Source organism: Mercenaria mercenaria, chromosome 15 (assembly GCF_021730395.1).
Source record: "Mercenaria mercenaria strain notata chromosome 15, MADL_Memer_1, whole genome shotgun sequence".
NCBI classification, from domain to species: Eukaryota; Metazoa; Mollusca; class Bivalvia; order Venerida; family Veneridae; genus Mercenaria; species Mercenaria mercenaria.
The window spans coordinates 62,697,434-62,714,541 of record NC_069375.1 but is presented as its reverse complement, the minus strand read 5'-3'; the positions used below and the strand labels follow the sequence as shown (position 1 = coordinate 62,714,541).

At 35.0% G+C, this 17,108-nt stretch overlaps 1 protein-coding gene across 2 annotated transcripts in view; it reads left to right on the top strand.

Annotated features, from left to right (window-relative positions):
* The window catches only part of LOC128549125 (uncharacterized), a 48,718-nt gene that overhangs the window by 21,553 nt on the left and 10,057 nt on the right, over nucleotides 1-17,108 (top strand). For both annotated transcript variants that reach the window (XM_053525433.1, XM_053525432.1), the window contains exons 2-15: nucleotides 9,016-9,087; nucleotides 9,646-9,746; nucleotides 10,048-10,149; nucleotides 10,380-10,490; nucleotides 10,825-10,975; nucleotides 11,257-11,411; nucleotides 12,170-12,308; nucleotides 12,596-12,710; nucleotides 13,101-13,211; nucleotides 13,423-13,628; nucleotides 13,946-14,112; nucleotides 15,030-15,171; nucleotides 16,383-16,570; nucleotides 16,846-17,020. In XM_053525433.1, the coding sequence (XP_053381408.1) occupies nucleotides 9,016-9,087; nucleotides 9,646-9,746; nucleotides 10,048-10,149; nucleotides 10,380-10,490; nucleotides 10,825-10,975; nucleotides 11,257-11,411; nucleotides 12,170-12,308; nucleotides 12,596-12,710; nucleotides 13,101-13,211; nucleotides 13,423-13,628; nucleotides 13,946-14,112; nucleotides 15,030-15,171; nucleotides 16,383-16,570; nucleotides 16,846-17,020 (1,935 nt within the window). The remainder of the gene's footprint in view (nucleotides 1-9,015; nucleotides 9,088-9,645; nucleotides 9,747-10,047; nucleotides 10,150-10,379; nucleotides 10,491-10,824; nucleotides 10,976-11,256; nucleotides 11,412-12,169; nucleotides 12,309-12,595; nucleotides 12,711-13,100; nucleotides 13,212-13,422; nucleotides 13,629-13,945; nucleotides 14,113-15,029; nucleotides 15,172-16,382; nucleotides 16,571-16,845; nucleotides 17,021-17,108) is intronic.

Sequence of the window (17,108 nt, the reverse complement as noted above, 5' to 3'; positions counted from 1 at the left end):
CATAAATATCATTCAAAAGATAAATTTATTGAGAGTAGGAAATCACTTGCACCTAAACTTTCAAATCAATGACTTTATCCAAAAAAAAATTACTTTTAAGAAACGCTTGTATAAGATTTTTACAAATTTTATATGGAAAATAGAAGGGAAAAAAATGACGAAATGATGGCATTAAACATAATGTTAGGAACGAATCAAAAATAAAAATAAAATTTAATTTAAAAATACCGTGTGAATCAAATGGTGAACTTTGTTAATATTTTTGCACCTTAGGTTTCTTATTTTTAATAACTTTGTTTTTAAGTAAATGTGTACATGCCCTTCTTATTTCTATATAGAAAATCTGACCGCTATCGATTACTTGCCGGAGGATTATTCTTCGGTATGGAGGAAAACGCTAACAGCGAACAAGATAACTTGCTCAACACTGAATACAAGACAGACAGAAAACCACTTGAAAATAGGGGCACCGCCTCGGAACGGACAGTAACCTATATAAAGGAGCCTGGGGGTTTAAACGCGTTAAGGGCATGCCAACCTCGTACATACCCTATTTTCAACAAGTTAGGAAACACAATGTAAATAAAATCCCCAATGAGAAAGGCTCTAACATTAGCGAAAAAATACCAGGTTATATTAAGTAAAACATAAATAAATATATCTAAGGTATAATTATACCAATGTACTCAACAACTGTCTGAAGTCAGAGCACCAAGAGCACCAAGAGCCTAAGTTTTAAGGGCACCAAGAGCACCAAGATCCTAACTTTTAAGGGCACGACTAAGAAAGCTGTTAGGCAAAAACGAAATTGACCTCGTTTGTTGCTTGATTCTTATAATGCTTCAGGATATAATATAACCTTTTAGCATATACCCATTTAAATTCTGTCAAAATTACAGCTTGCAATACGAACAGGCTGAAAAGAAACCCCCATATTGTACCTTCCAAAAATCCCGCATTGTACCTCCGTATTGTTGTTGCCGGACTACTTTTATTGAATACGCATGAGCTGACACAGTTATTTAAATAGCGCACACAAAAATATCACTCGTTTCATTTTAACAAATATGTAAGATTTCGTTCGATTACAAATAAACAAAGAAAGAGGTGGAGGTATATAACAAAAGGGCTATTAAAGCAGTAGCCAGATCCGGGATTTAGTATTCGGCTCTCGTGGATTTTGCAACGATTTTGCCTCGTGCGCGCCTCGTGATATCCGATCAGGCACTCGAGCCGAATACAGCATCCCAGATCGAAATACTGTTATAATAACCCTATTATATTTACATTTTTACAGTAGCTTGCTACAAAATAAGTTGTTTTCTTTCCGTGAGTATCAGAAAGTCAAAATAAATTTAAGCTCTCGATCTTTACAATATGTATATAGAACAGTAAAAAAATGCCTTCCAATGTATAACTGTTCGCTTTCCGATAAAGATATATAGTTCCTGAATTATTATTTGAAATATCTTTAATTCCTATAAAAATCACATAGTCATGTCAATTCGGTTTTGCTCTTTATCATCCGAAAAAATGTTCTAGGTATAATTTAATATTATTTTTGGATTTTGAGAGAGTTATTTTGAACGACACCATTTTCTCTTTTTGTGTGTGTGTGAATACCGTCAGATAGAATGCTAAATATTGCGGAAAGAGACGACTTTAATATTAATGCACCAATATTGTTTATACAAAAATATATCTTCGTTTTTCTTCCTTTCAAAACACATAGTGAATGTAAATATTGAATATTGATAAGACAAGGAGACAAAGTTAAAATAGTTGTGTGACAAGTTCATAATTATGTGGCTTTGATTTAAAGTAGGTTATCTGAAAACCCTTCACAAGAATATATTTTTTATTATAATTTAGAATAGTTGAAAACAAATCACTGATTAGATATACTGAAACTGCGCAGTTTTTGAACAACTTAATCTTGATTCCCAGTGATAATAAATCCGATATATCTCGGTATCCACTGTTCGATGAATAAATAAAAGGAATTGAACTGTTTTATAGACAAGTGTATATATATATAACAAGGTTACTGCGTATCAACTTAGGTACAGGAGAACTTTGATTTGACGGCTTTCAGCTTTCAGAAAGATTATTTTTTTGTCGAACAGTTATGCAGACATTTTCAGTATTTAAATACTTAATATGAAATGTGCGCTTCTTTTCTTTTTTTTTTTAAAAAATAATATTCGTTTCAAAGCTAAAGGCCAGACTCAAATTTAACTACATAGCGATTTGTCTCATATATTTTTTTGCATGCACCTTTGTCGGCTAAATCAGGATCACGCTGTTCAAAGCGTATATATTATTTTTGCGAAGGAAACATAATTTTGCTTTAGCGATTGTATTAGATGATTGCCGGAAAGTGAAAATAGGCACATTTGAGGAACCTAAAGTATTTGTGTCAAAAGAATTAAGTATTAAGAAAGATAAACTATCAAAACATTGAATAATAACATAATTCATGAAATATGGGTGCAAGAGTGATGCACAATGTGTCATACGAGGCGGGTGATGATGTAAGAGATGATGTGTAACAACAACTTTAGTCTGAATCGAATCCATTTAGTAATAACTGAGATAGAGTGAAAGTGCACCAAAACTTTAACGTGAAATTCTAAGTAAAAAGGGGAGACATTTCATGAGATACTGGTGCTAGAGCCATGGTCCTTGTGTTATACAATGTGAACGATAATGCTGAAAAACCATTTTAAGTTTGAATCAAATCCTCTCTGTAATAACAGAGATATAGTGAAAAAACATCAAAATTATCAGTTCAAAAACTAGAAATGTGTCCATGAGACACAGATGCCCCCACTACATGACAAAGGACACATATCAACTTTGGGAAAACAATACGCGAGACAAAACATTTAAATGAGAATTTTTCCTAGGTCAGAGGCCATAAATCCTACAATACTGAATGAATCCGGACGCGAAACCCCAGGTGCAGAACTGCACATGCTTATCAACCTTCCTGTAAACTTTGGTGACTCTAGGTCAAATACTGTTGGAGCTACGGGGGACACAACATTAAAATGACCAAATTTTACTAAGTCAGGGGCCATAACTCTTACACGACTGAATGAATCCGGACGCGAAACCCCAGGTGCACAACTGCACATGCTGACCAACTTTCCTGTAAACTTTGGTGATTCTAGGTCAAATACTTTTGGAGCTACGGGCGACACAACATTAAAATGACCAATTTTTTACTAAATTAGGGGCCATAACTCCTACATGACTGAATAAATCCGGACGCGAAACCCCAGGTGCACAACTGCACATGCTGACCAACATTCCTGTAATGTTTTGGTGACTCTATGTCAAATACTTTTGGAGCTACGCGCGACACAACATTAAAATGACCAATTTTTACTACGTTAGGGGCCATAACTCCTACACGACTGAATAAATCAGGACGCGAAATCCCAGGTGCACAACTGCACATGCTGACCAACATTCCTGTAAACTTTGGTGACTCTAGGTCAAATACTTTTGGAGCTACGCGCGACACAACATTAAAATGACCAAATTTTACTAAGTCAGGGGCCATAACTCCTATACGACTGAATGAATCCGGACGCGAAATCCCAGGTGCACAACTGCACATGCTGACCAACTTTCCTGTAAACTTTGGTGACTCTAGGTCAAATACTTTTGGAGCTAGGCGCGACACAACATTAAAATGACCAATTTTTACTAAGTCAGGGGCCATAACTCCTACACGACTGAATGAATCCGGACGCGAAACCCCAGGTGCACAACTGCACATGCTGACCAACATTCCTGTAAAGTTTTGTGACTCTATGTCAAATAATTTTGGAGCTAGGCGCGACACAACATTCTCGGAAGGACGGACGGACGGACAAGGGCAAATCTATATGCCCCCACCCCGCCAAATGTGGGGGCATAAAAAAACACTTTTTTGTTGTTGTTGTCGTGTGATATGGAGGTCAGTGCCTCTGACTCATTTAAAGGAATCCACTGAGCAAAAACATATTTCTTTTTGAAAAGATAATATATGGCCTTCGATGTGTCCATGATTTAGCCGACAGAAGGGTATGCAAAATTTCACGAGACAAATCGCTATGTAGATTTTTTTTCTTTTTTTCGTAAACTTTTAAATGAACTTGTACAGAACAAACGCTATGCGGAAAGCGGCAATTACCAACAAACGCGAAATTAATTATAATACATTTGTATATATATAATAGCATTGTAACAGTAACAATTTTGTAGGGATAGTAATTAATGAATTCATATACTACGAGTAAATTATTTATAGGACTGTTTGGAAAAGACCACCGCGGCCGAGCGTAAAACGGTCCCGAATGGCTTCCTCCAAAGCTGGAGCCGCTGTGATATTGCACACCGTCTGTAGTAAGAAATATACAAAGTTTCAGTCAGAAAAGTTTATGGTTGTATCTAGCTGCTAACCTAGTCGGAAATTATCTATAGCAATGCGATTTGGTCATCCCCCCTTAGCTGGAACATTGCCATGTGACCTCAATTTTATGTTATCTAACTGACAAACATCCAGGCACGCATGCACGCACGCACAAATAACACATTTTTTTTCTTCTCTGAAGCTGTCGAGGAAGATATTTGAAATGATAAATAAGTCTTTCTATTCCATTTAGTAATGGTTAGTCTAGGCTGACATGAAATAATTTACGAAAATTCGTCCGCTATGCCAATTATTTTCAGAAAATCAATCAGGTTCAAATACGAAAATCATTCGTTTATACAAATGTTTAAGGATGGCCATAATTTGGGCTTCGGGATGAATTATTAAATAATTTTCGATAAATTTGATTGAAATTGCATACCCACAACTCAATATCTACACAACAAAGTTTTCGTCTGCGGAAAGACGATATTTATATAAATTACCTTCTTTGTCAAGATACTTAGGGTGCGTTCGATTCGGTCAAGCGAGAGTATACTAGTGTTACACTTATGCATGCGCAGTTTACTGTCAAATCGAACAGGCTCGAGTCGGGGGGGGGGGGGGGGGGGGGGGGGGGGGGGGGGAGTTTAGCGTAAATATGATCAATCAAAAGAATTTTAATCAAAAGGACGCATCTACATTAATTCGATAAATTTGCATTATTTATCAACACCAGCTTTAGTACGAGTTGTGCTCTGTGCTAACCTTTCACTTTCCGTTGCTATGCCGCCGTTTTGTATCAAGTCAATACGCACATATGCTCGACTTCACTCCCCATTGCGGGAGGAGCATGTTCTTGACCTGTGACCTCGACACAAACGTTGAACTACTCGCGTTCGTTTGGCGGTAGTGTGAAAAATCCACTCGACTCTACCCGAATCGAACACACTCTTAGACTTCTCTTGAATTGATCATGAAAAATAAGTTTGATGTGATGTTCTCCATGGTTACTGTACAACATTAAAACATCAAATTCTTAAATATGTAATTTTGATGTCGTTATTTGCCAAACCCATCATGGACTGAACTTTTAAACAGGAATTTTTCTACGAAAATACACATTTGCCAGATATTTTACTTTAAAGGGATATAATCACTTATAGCTAATACTGGCGTTGTAAAATAATAAAAGATGAATTTAAAAAAAGCATCACGAGCCTCTAAGGCCGCCGAGTGGTGAAGGTCGCTTACTTGACCGTCATCGTTGAGTGTTCAAAACCTCATTGGGGATGTAAAATTGTTTGATATGAGGAAATCATCCAGGTGGCTTAGGGTAGTTGTTGGTTCTATATAGGGATCCGCCCATGCCTGAAATGATGCCTTTATGGACAATTGGGATCTTCCTCCACCATCAAAAGCTGAAAAGTTGCCGGAAGACGTACTATCATGTCAGTCGCACGTTAAACGCAACAGAACCAAATAAATTACTAGTAATATAGAATTTTGGTGATTTTATCAGTAGTTGTTGAATATTGGTAAGACAGAAAAACACAATATATGTACTATTAAAATTGTCAGATGGCAGTTTGAGAAATTAAGCTTTTCATGTGGATTTGAAGTAGCTTCTATATAAAAATCATTCACACTGTCTTAAGTTTATACCTGGATAAACTATTGATTAGAGAGATATAGTAACTGCGTAGGTCTTACATTCGCGACTTCAATAGCATTCAATAACGGGCACTTAACCAATTTTCCGTTATATCTTGGTATTCACTGTTTACTCAAAAATAAAAAATAAAGTTGTAGGCCAAGTAAAAATTGTTTCCGCTTCATAACTTTTATTGCATTGATTGATTCTCTTAAACACAAACGTTCTCCATGATGAGACAATGTGTCAACATATGATTTATGCCTGTCTGTTTAAAGGTCAATGTCACCATTTAAGGTCAAGTTAAAATTTGTTTCCACTCCATAACATTTATACGCATTGAAGTAATTTCTTACAAGGAAATGTTCATCGTGACCAGACGATATGTTGCATACATGACCCATGCTTCGTGGTCGAATGTCACTACTGAATTAAAGTAAAATAGTTTTTGTTCCTTACCTTCTAAATGCGTTGAAGCATTTTATATACACTCACACACATGTTCTCTATGACCAGATGATGTGTTAATTGTTGTTGCTTGCAAGTCCCATGCATATCAATAAGATGTCAAAAATACCATTGAAAGTCAAGGATAGAGATTTCTGCTCTAAACCTTTAATTGCATTGAAGGATTTTGAAGGATTTTTTAAAATTTCTACACAGAAATGTTTCCCATGTTAGACTCTATGCTGCGCATATGTCACATGGTTGCCGGTCAAAGGTCACGTCGTTCTTGAAAGACAAGTAAAATTGCTTATTTTATTTGCGTTGATGTATTATCTTAGTACTGCACACACAATTTATATTCCAGTTATGAGACAATGTGACGCAAACATGATCTATGCTTGTATGTCAAGGTCACTATTGAAATATAAGTAAAATATTTTTTGGTTTCTGAGCTCCTAAATGCCCTGAAACATTTTAGTCCTAACACTGTAGATATCAACCACGAGGGACGAACACTAACAACGTTTTCCACCGGTATTGCAAGTGCAACACTCGGTCACTTGTTAATTTTGTCTTTTGACAGTGTCTGTCATATTCAAGTCCATAACATGTGATCCCCTTTCTAAATACTCCCGCTTTCATAGTTTTAATTACTGTTTAATCACCTTTTGAATATGATACCTGCTTTTTAATTTTGTCTTTTGACTGTGTTTCTGACATGCATTCTCCATAACTTCAGATTCCCTCTCAAAGTTCTAGTTTGCTTAGCTAGAGCTAGTCCATTTATTTTGACTGGGGACAATTTGCCGCTATTCATTGAGATCTGCTCAACCTGGGACTAGAGTGCTTGGATGGTAGCATGCATATCCACTTCGTTTCATCTTTGTCATGTTGTGCGACCTGTAGGTTTTCACCTTTTCTATATTAATATTACAGCCGTACGGCGACCGAAGACCTCTCCCCATACATCTAAATGTCCATAATGCATTTGTTTAAAATGTGGCAGTCACATTTTTTTCGTTATGAACATAATATTCATTCTTTTCTTGTTAATATCTATTTTTAATATGTTTTATAGGTATGAATATTGGATAATATATGATAAGGTATCACTGAATCATTTGTTTTGATTACCTCCCTTACCAACTCAGGCTGTATAAGTTCACGTGTAATATAGTAATGAGTTTTTTTTCTAATCATTTCATTATGCATATCTTCTATTGATTCAACTGCTTTATCTGATTTTAACATAAAATCAAAAGCCTTATGTAATGTTATAGTTCGTTCAGATCGTGAAGCACGACATTATAATGTTGCGTTAGTGATGTTGTTTAGTTTTTCAGCATAAAGATTTCGCCTTTGGTTGTTCAAATAATTCCGTTTTCATAATTTTAGGTATTGTTTGATCACCCTTTTGATATGGTACTTGCTTTGTAATTTTATCTGTTGACAGTCTGTGATATGCAAGCTCAATTTTCCCGGATCCCTTCTCTAAGTTCTAGTTTGTTTAATTCTGCCCTTTTTGTTGATTATGGCTAATCCATTATTTTGACTAGGGACAATTCGCTGCTTTTCATGGAATTGCACTCTAGAGTATCATTGAAGGTTCGATGTATACCGCTACTGTATAATTATGATCTTATAAGCGGATCTCTTAATCGCATTTTGTTACTTGTAAGATGTTCAAACGTTGAGTTCTTCTCGTCCCATGGCTAAAGGGCGTAAACGGTAGCATGTTCACTATTGTCCATGAACATGCTCAATCAAACTTTTCATTTTTGATATGTTGGGCGTCCTCTGGGTTTCCATATTTTCACTTTTATAACAGACTGAAGCCGTCATTTAGTCTCTGCTCGTATGAAACAAAGTATGTAGTTTTGGTTTATTATAAAATTTAACTACAACACTTTGCAGACAAGATAATTCTGCACGAAAGTAACAACATACGAGTACATTGTACAAATTGTAATTAGAGGATTTGATTTTCCTTCAGCTTTAAGAATAAGTGTTGGACTTTATGCATAAAAATAAAACTATTCTTTGTAACAAGATACACAGTCTTTGTTTGTAAACAGGCCTTATTTGTAATGCCACAGTCACACATACGGCACGGATAGCTACGTTTAGCTACGGATAGAAACGTAGTAACTCGTACCGTTCCGTACCTGAGTTGTACGGACTGGTACGGATTGATACGAGTTACTACTTTAAGGTACGGCTCGATACGGATCGATACGGATTACTACGTTTCTATCCGTGGCTAGACGTAGCTATCCGCGCCGTATGTGTGACTGGGGTATAACACAAGTTTGAACGAATACAACAGTTTCCCTTTATACAATCAGTTTAGCTCTGATAAGACGAGGCAGGTAAACCCAAGCGACAAAGTGCTGCTTGTCAAGATGAAATTTGATTAGAAATCAGTGTCCTTAACGATCTTCTTTCGGAGATCCTAGATATAGTGCATTTGAAATTATGTGTCAATTTATATGTAAATATTTTCTTTCAGTCACTATTACCATGTACGAAGACGCGGGGCCTCAACTTTAGTCACGTACTGTGCCAGCTGGTCTTGGTGGTGGTATGTACATTATATGAATACGATAGATATGAACCCTGCGTCTTATTTGGGATGACACCGTAAAGCATATAATATTCTCTTATAAATTTAGAAGATGGAAATTATGGAATAGTAGTACTTTTACAATGATATATAAGATATGTTGTATAATGTTTATTTATCACCTTTAAGGGTTTAAGGGGAAATTGGAAAGTTGCCTTTATGTATATAGAGCAAAAAAATCCTACAGGCAAAATTTCTTTGAACTTTGTGTACTGACTGCGAAAAGGTTTAAAACAGAAATAAGTATCAAAAATCATAGATACCCAGGCTTGATCTTGAATTATCTGCCCTTGGAAGCAGATTTTTTAAGTATTTTACGACTTTCAAGGGCAGATCAATCATGACCAAAGCTGGGTTTCTATTGTTTGTTTTATTTCATATTTCTGTTTTTGATTTTAGTTTTCAGTCAGTACACAAAGTTTAAAGAAATTCTGCCCGAAGGATATTTTTTTTTGCCACTATACCTATAGGCAACTGTCCCATTTCACCTCACACTTTAGTAAATCTTATTTGCAGGGGATGTTCTTACTATCGGTCATATTGGAAGACGCATTATTACCTAGCAGGTACATGTCTTGCAGGCTGGAGACATAATGGAGATCAAAATTGCAACATACGTATGTGTAGACAATAACATATTCGTCTATATATAATGAAATGTAAGGTTTAAATGACAACACATACATTAAGAAAACACAGAATCAGAGTAGTACGTACTAGTATGACTTTGTCCAGCATATTTTGCCCAATGAATTTCAACTTCTAATTTATTGCTATCAGATATGGAGGATAGAGGAAGGGCAAACTTGATATCGGAATTTGATACTAATCATTTGATACTGAGCAATCGATCTTTCTGTTTTAAGACAATGTGTAGAAGAAGGAAATGCGAATAATCTGTAATCTTGTCTTTTACAGCTATATGCCGGCCCTCATGCCGAAACGGTGGACAATGTGAACGTCCAAACTACTGCAAATGTCCAAGCACCTCGTCCGGTGCAACTACAGGGTGTAGCACCTGTAAGTAGGTAACAGCTATCAGTTTAGTGCTTAATGTTATATGTACTCTCTAAATATTGCATTCCTACTTAACTTTTTTCACCTTCAAGCCCAAACGTTATGAATCTAATCAGCAATTTTAGTATTTAAAAAGTTCGTAAATTATAAAGCGTTGCTATCTTTAAATGTTTGCAGTTTTTTTTTCAGAATTCTGCTATCAAATTTCATCAATGTCTTAACATTAATTTTAGTAACGTGTTCATACCAACGACCATGCTTTCCGGGAGATTGTATATCTGGAAGTACCTGCTCCTGCGAACCTGGATTCATCAGTCAGAGGTTAAATGATGGTTGTATTGTATGTAAGTTTTGTAATGTTACACTTTAAATCATATGTTTGATCTATGTATCATTGTCTTAGTTATCTTTCACCTGATTTAACCTTTCTGTACGAGGTTAAATTTGTAGCGAGGTGCTAATGTGCCCTCATGCTGAAAATATATTTTGCTACGGAATGTTATATTAATACAGATTTTTTTAGAAATCTCACTCTTTTTTGACTTAACAGTTGTTGCGACAATATAACAGTATAATTATATACCCGTTGGTTCAAATTTAATAATGAATTTTTTATACTGCTACGTATTTTGCGACATCAGATAAGTTCATTTGCTATTTTTCTTGTCTCATTCATAGTTAACACATCTCACACTGAACTAAGCCCAATAGTTGGCAAGAGCAACGTAACATTAGCCAACATCAGACGGACCGATAAAAGAGTGAATTTCATGTTTAGTCTAGAAGGTCTTGAAAATACCAAGCCAGGCCAGAAAGCAATTATTTGGAGGTATTTTATTAATCATATGTTTCTTTTTTTAAGGTGTTTATGCTACAGTAAACTCAATTAGACCATAAAAGTTTGAAATTAATTATACTAAAGCATAAGTGTATCACATTAAATGTAAAGTAAACATTTCGGATTATGCTTTTAATAATAATGACGAATCTTTGCTAGGAAGTCTCAATATGAGGGTAAAACATTTACGTTTTTCTTTTCATTTAATTCGTGAATAACTGCTCCTTTTTACTTATCAAATTTAGAAATATGTTCTATCTGATCTTTTCAAGCAACCAAAAACGGTTTAACAACCTACGGTTCGAGTATGAGTCATATTTTGAACCACCAGATAATTTACCGACACGACCAAGCTATGTTCATGAAAATGAAATTGGAATTGTGGAAAGTGTTATCGAAGCTAATGTTAGCAAAGTACCCACAAAGGGTAAGTAATAACTTTAGAAAATAGTAGTATAAAAGTTTCCTTATACACATGTATTATTCATTTATTGGAATTAACAGTTTACTGGTATTGCCGTGTGGCTAAAGCTGCTTGCTTCGAACAAGTCGCCACTCATTGCTGTGTAATCCCACCTTGCAGTAGAAACAATTTAGTTAGCATGCTGAATGATTGAAGCTCTATCCAAGTGCTTAAAATGATGGTCGTAATATTTCCTTTGGTTTCCGCACCTATTAGCTTTAAAACGCCTGCACTTCTATTGAATTTTATCAGTGGTATTTGTCGTATCACATTTGTGATTTAAAATAAATATGCAATTACTTATAGTTATATGAATTCACGTTACAACCAATGTTTCATAAATTAAATAACTTAGTTCTTAAGCAAAATTCAAATTGCATCCCGTGCAAATTATATTATAATTAAACCACGAGGTATCCACGAAGTAAAGTCCAAAAATGCTTACCTGGCCGAGTATGATTAAAGCTTGCCAAATGCAGACATGTCGTGCAGTGTTTCCTTGTTTATAGTACCACAATGCTATTTTATCTATAAACAATTAAACATTACTAATTTGTGTTGGTATTTCCAGAAAAAAAAGATCATCTGATATTGATTTATTACATTATCATATTCACCAATTACAGCTCTCTTTCTGACTCTTACTTAACTTAATTCTAATATATATGCTTCAGAAGGTTTGTTCGGATTTTTATTCTCTAAACTCCATTATATGAAAACAGGGGGCCTGATCAGAGATCACGGATCGTTCAAACAATACAAGTGCGAAAATGGTTTTTCTAATGAGAACCCAGCAAAGGAAATAGCTACTTGCATTATAGATGATGACCAGTTTGCGACACTAATTGAGCACGGAGACTGGTAAAATGATTTTAGCTAAAGTTTTTAAACTAACGTTTAATGCGGAGCTTTAAATATGAGAGAAAAAAAGTCTTGCTTAAATGATATATTTTGGGATTTTCGTAAATTAGTACACGTTTTGCACAACCAACATTGCTTTATGATAAGAAATATAAATACCCTTTACACTGTTGTCCTAGAAATATTAATCGTGTGTTGTTCTGCGACACATTTAAGATTCTTGTATAATTTGTACTTTTACTAAGTTTTAGAATGTCCAAAATTAACAAATGCTAATTTTTATTTAGGTTTAACATCAAGTTCAAATCAACATCTGGTGGCTTCCAGAAACTTGTTAATATCGACAGACATAGTGAGCCATATGCGACAAAATATTACAAAGGTCTTCAAGATATTAAAGAAGTAAGTCTTTTTTAACAATTTGGTTCTATTTAATATGTACATTTGCAAAACAGATATTTCAGATATTTTAGAACAAATATTTTATTAGATCTGAACTAAAATGTTAAATACCACTGAAATATTTTGTTCTTTTATTTCAGTTTTGATGTAAAACCGCAGATTATAACTGAAGTCAACGAATTTTTCTTGAAAATTATTATTAGAGTGTGTTGACGACAACGATCAGCACAATCATTATCGTCAACACACCCTACCGCTAACTACCAGCACGGTAGTGATCATGATGATTACGACAATGACTATTAAAAAACTTTGAGATATGATCCTATTTTTTGTATATACAAAGTAGTAATATTAACAAATAAACGATTGTCTGTTCTGCTGTTGTAGCTCCAGTTCAATTTCGATTTTATCGCCCCGAAACACTGTTCACAATCAGGCTCGTGGGGACATTGTGATGTAAATTCGACCATTTTAAAAGTCGGAAAAGAATTTACGAAGGTAGAGAGATTATTCCTATATCTCATTGATATATCTATATTTTTACCAATTATTATAAATATCTATTTGACAAAATAATGAGAAATGTTACAGAAATAGCTTAGAAATAATATGGAACAGAATGGTCACGTCGCTAGAATAGAATAGCACATTCAAAGTAGTAATTTTTTGTTTGTAAAAAAGACTTGAAAATAGTCTTGTTTTATATCAGGATCCGATTGAAATATACTGGTCAGGCTGGACTGATGATCTTTCCCAGGTTTGGGAGTATTACATAGAGGTCTTCAAACTGAGCCCTGATCCATATGGTAGACTGATTGAAATGGAACCTTTATCTCCGCTATTTAATGCAACTATAGCCCATGAACCTGCTATTGCATACCCAACATACAAGCCGAATGATCCTGGCATGTATAGGTATGTTTTTGTCATTATTCAAATTCTGCTTCATAGGCACTTAAACATTGCTTCACCGAAACAGTGTAGCACGTAATGAAGCTAAACGCAATTACTTGAAATACGAGTTTGTGTTGACTAAGTTAAACGAATTAGCGAACTCGAGCATAGTGCATCAGGTTTAATCTTATTTGCAAATAACGTATAAGAGATAAAGCCGGAAGCACATATCACCCGTTTTGAAAGTTAGTTTTTTATTGACATTATTTTATTGAGTTTTATGCAAATCTTGTCTAAACTTATCTTCCGTGTTCTTTTTCCATTTCATAATTGTGCAGTGTACTGTTGTTAACAAGGGACCATGCAAATAATTCGAGAATTGCACGACGTCTTGTTTTGTTTGATAATAAATCTGAGATTACTTTCAATGAAGACCCTGAGGTTAGATTATATGTGAGCTCGGCAGTTGCAGAAACCGGCTACATGTGGCAGACGGCGGCAAAAGGTAAATGTGTTGCCGATGGCACTTAACATTCATCCACAAGATTGCTAAAATAAGTAGACCATAAGATACTGAATTGAGATTTGTCAAGTATGGTTTCCGGGCCGAATGGAATCATCAACATGATGAGTTGGTAATATACAATATATCTGTCAATGCAAGTTCGCAATTGGGATGTTGTAAATTGATCACAGTACTTTTAAGGACTGACTGTCATTATCTCAAGGAAATAATGACGTGAAAGCTCATACCGAAACAAATCTAACAGAACATGCACACATCGTTTGAAAAGACGGTACTCGGTGTTCGTTAGCAACAATAAAATTTATATCTAAACAAATACTACTACGGCAGTTATCTCAAATAACCTTGCAAATATGCCGCGGACAAGTGTTTACTGTGACTAATTATTTCCGTGCGAAAGTATGATTTCCGCGTTCGTTGCAATTTGCAAAGAAACAATGCAATAAACTCAATGAAAATATAATTAACGATGTTGTATGATATAGATTATCTCCTTTATTTTACAGAAACTATAGATATTGTCGCTAAGTATTTATTTGTTTGCTCATAGTGTTTCGTTGCCGCCTATTCACCGTTGCCGCCTATTTATAATGATAATAATTTACATTTAATGCAAGTATCATAAACCTGACAAAAGCAGTATCAAGTTTGCACAAGTTCACTGTTAGCCAATTTAACTTAGCACTGCTCCGGACCAGTAACAAAACATTGTGAATAATTTCATGTAGGTATCTTGTATTGTGTATAATATCATCTAGGTATATTGTGTGTAAGTTTGAATAGTGTATTGCGCATAACATCACTTAGTTACTTAGTGTATAAATTCATTTAGGTATATCGTATATTGCTTATAACTTGATATCGATGCATTGTGACTAACGTAATCTATATTACAGGCAAAGATGTCAGAATTGATGTTCATTGGCAAAATCATTTTATCAACAAGATACATGAAGATAACATGCTTTTGAGCTCTGTTGAACCGTACCCAATGCAGTTTAAAGAGATTCAGGATGACAACTTATTGTTCAGTCAAAAGTAACTGTTCTTTTTTTCATTTTCATCATCGCATCTGAGCATGTCTCTTCATTAAAAATGGCATTGCTCTTTGAATTCAAAAAAGTAATGTATAAGCTGTCCGAACTTAAGACACTTGTTCTTAAAGGTTCAAACAATTGTAGTCAGCGAAATCAAAGACAAGGTTTGGTGGTTTCCTACTGAAGATAAAAAAAACATATTTTCAGATTATTTCGTCTTTTTTGTTATTCTGCAAAAGAACGATAAATGAAGTGCGTTAGAACGACTCTCAGGCATACGTCGATAACGGTAACTTTAAACTGTCTTCTTATGAGCGTACTTTATGAGCGAAGACAAAAATGTCGACATATGACAAATCTGAAGATGTTGCTTTTGACCGCCGTTTGAATACATCTGCAGATGTCTCTAAATTGCTTTTTGTACTTTTAGCGTGTGTAAATGTTGAGTTCTGCTCAACCCGGGGCTAGAGGGCGTGGAAGGTAGCATGCATTTCCACTACCGTCCATGAACAGGCTCAATCAAACCGAGCCTGCAACATTTTCGTTTTTGTCGTGTTGAGCGACCTGTGAAGTTTCCACTTTTTCTATTTTAGAAATGGCGACATAACAATACTTTACAATTTGTCCTTGTATCGTCATACCGTAATCGCTATAACGATAATACGACAAAGGGCATTTTATGTATTTTGAGAGTGTTCTACCGCTTTGTCATTGCTTCGAAGGCTACAGAAAGACAGAGACAAAATAAGAAAATGTCGTTTTGGCCATGGCTACATGACCACAACATTGTATTTGTCGATGTTGCACTGTGCTGTAACCAATGGAAAAAAATAATTCTGTAACACTGCATTTTTGCCAAAACGACGGAACGATAAACTGAATGCTGGAAATATCACATCGACGAAAAGCAAAATATCGTGATATCGTGTTTGTTAGAGGAAAATATGAAGATTCAAAACTGCCAGAAGTCAACCATATCATAATGTCTTTGAAACCAGTACAGCAAACATCCATTCGTTCCGTTAGTTTGCATAAAGGGATAATGATAAATACATTGTATGCTCTAAAAGGCATTAAGTCTCCTTCGTTGATTAAGCATGTTTTAAGCAAATGATTCAGTCTTAAGGATGATAATGTGTAGAAAACTCAGTATTGTTTAAGCAATTTATCAAAAGCATATATCCCGTTAATAAAACACTTATAAATCCAAAGGTTTGTCCATGACTCAATGGACGATCATGAAGGACAGCGAACGCGTGACCCCATACAGAATTTCCATGGCATTGTAAGATATGAAATTGTTAAAATATATACCTTGGATGATTCTGAGCCAACATCCGGCTGGGAGGTTGTTACGCCGTTTCAAGAGAAAACATCGTTCACAGAAAAGCTTGCAGATGGTAAGTTAGTTGCAAATTATGTTGCATCAAATTATTGTTTATATTGATTTTACTAGTTGTTTTTTGTTTCACTTAATTACATTTATCATATTCATGGTTCTGAGTCAGTAACATTTTGCTTTGAAAATTTTATCTAACCGGGTCTAGTATTTTTCAGAAATTAAAAACAAATACATACTTTGGATATAATACACGGTTGTATATCGCTTTCAGTCAACATTTTGTTCTATTAACAAAATAGTTTTTATATTGTAAAACGTTATGCTTCTCAACAGGAAGTAGGATCCGTATATGGATTCGTGCAACTGATGTTATGGGCAACATAAAAGCAGACAGTACATTAATGCGCGTTGATGCAACACCTCCAAAAATATCTAAAGCTGGGACAGTAGGGGCCGACCACGCCTTCACATCGAATGTGCAAAATGCTACGTATAACTATACGTCAAGGTAATTTTCAGGGAGGATTTAATTGCACCAGACAATAATATGCGTGTTTTAAATTGTAATTATGTTAATGGTTGAAAAGTATGTAAAA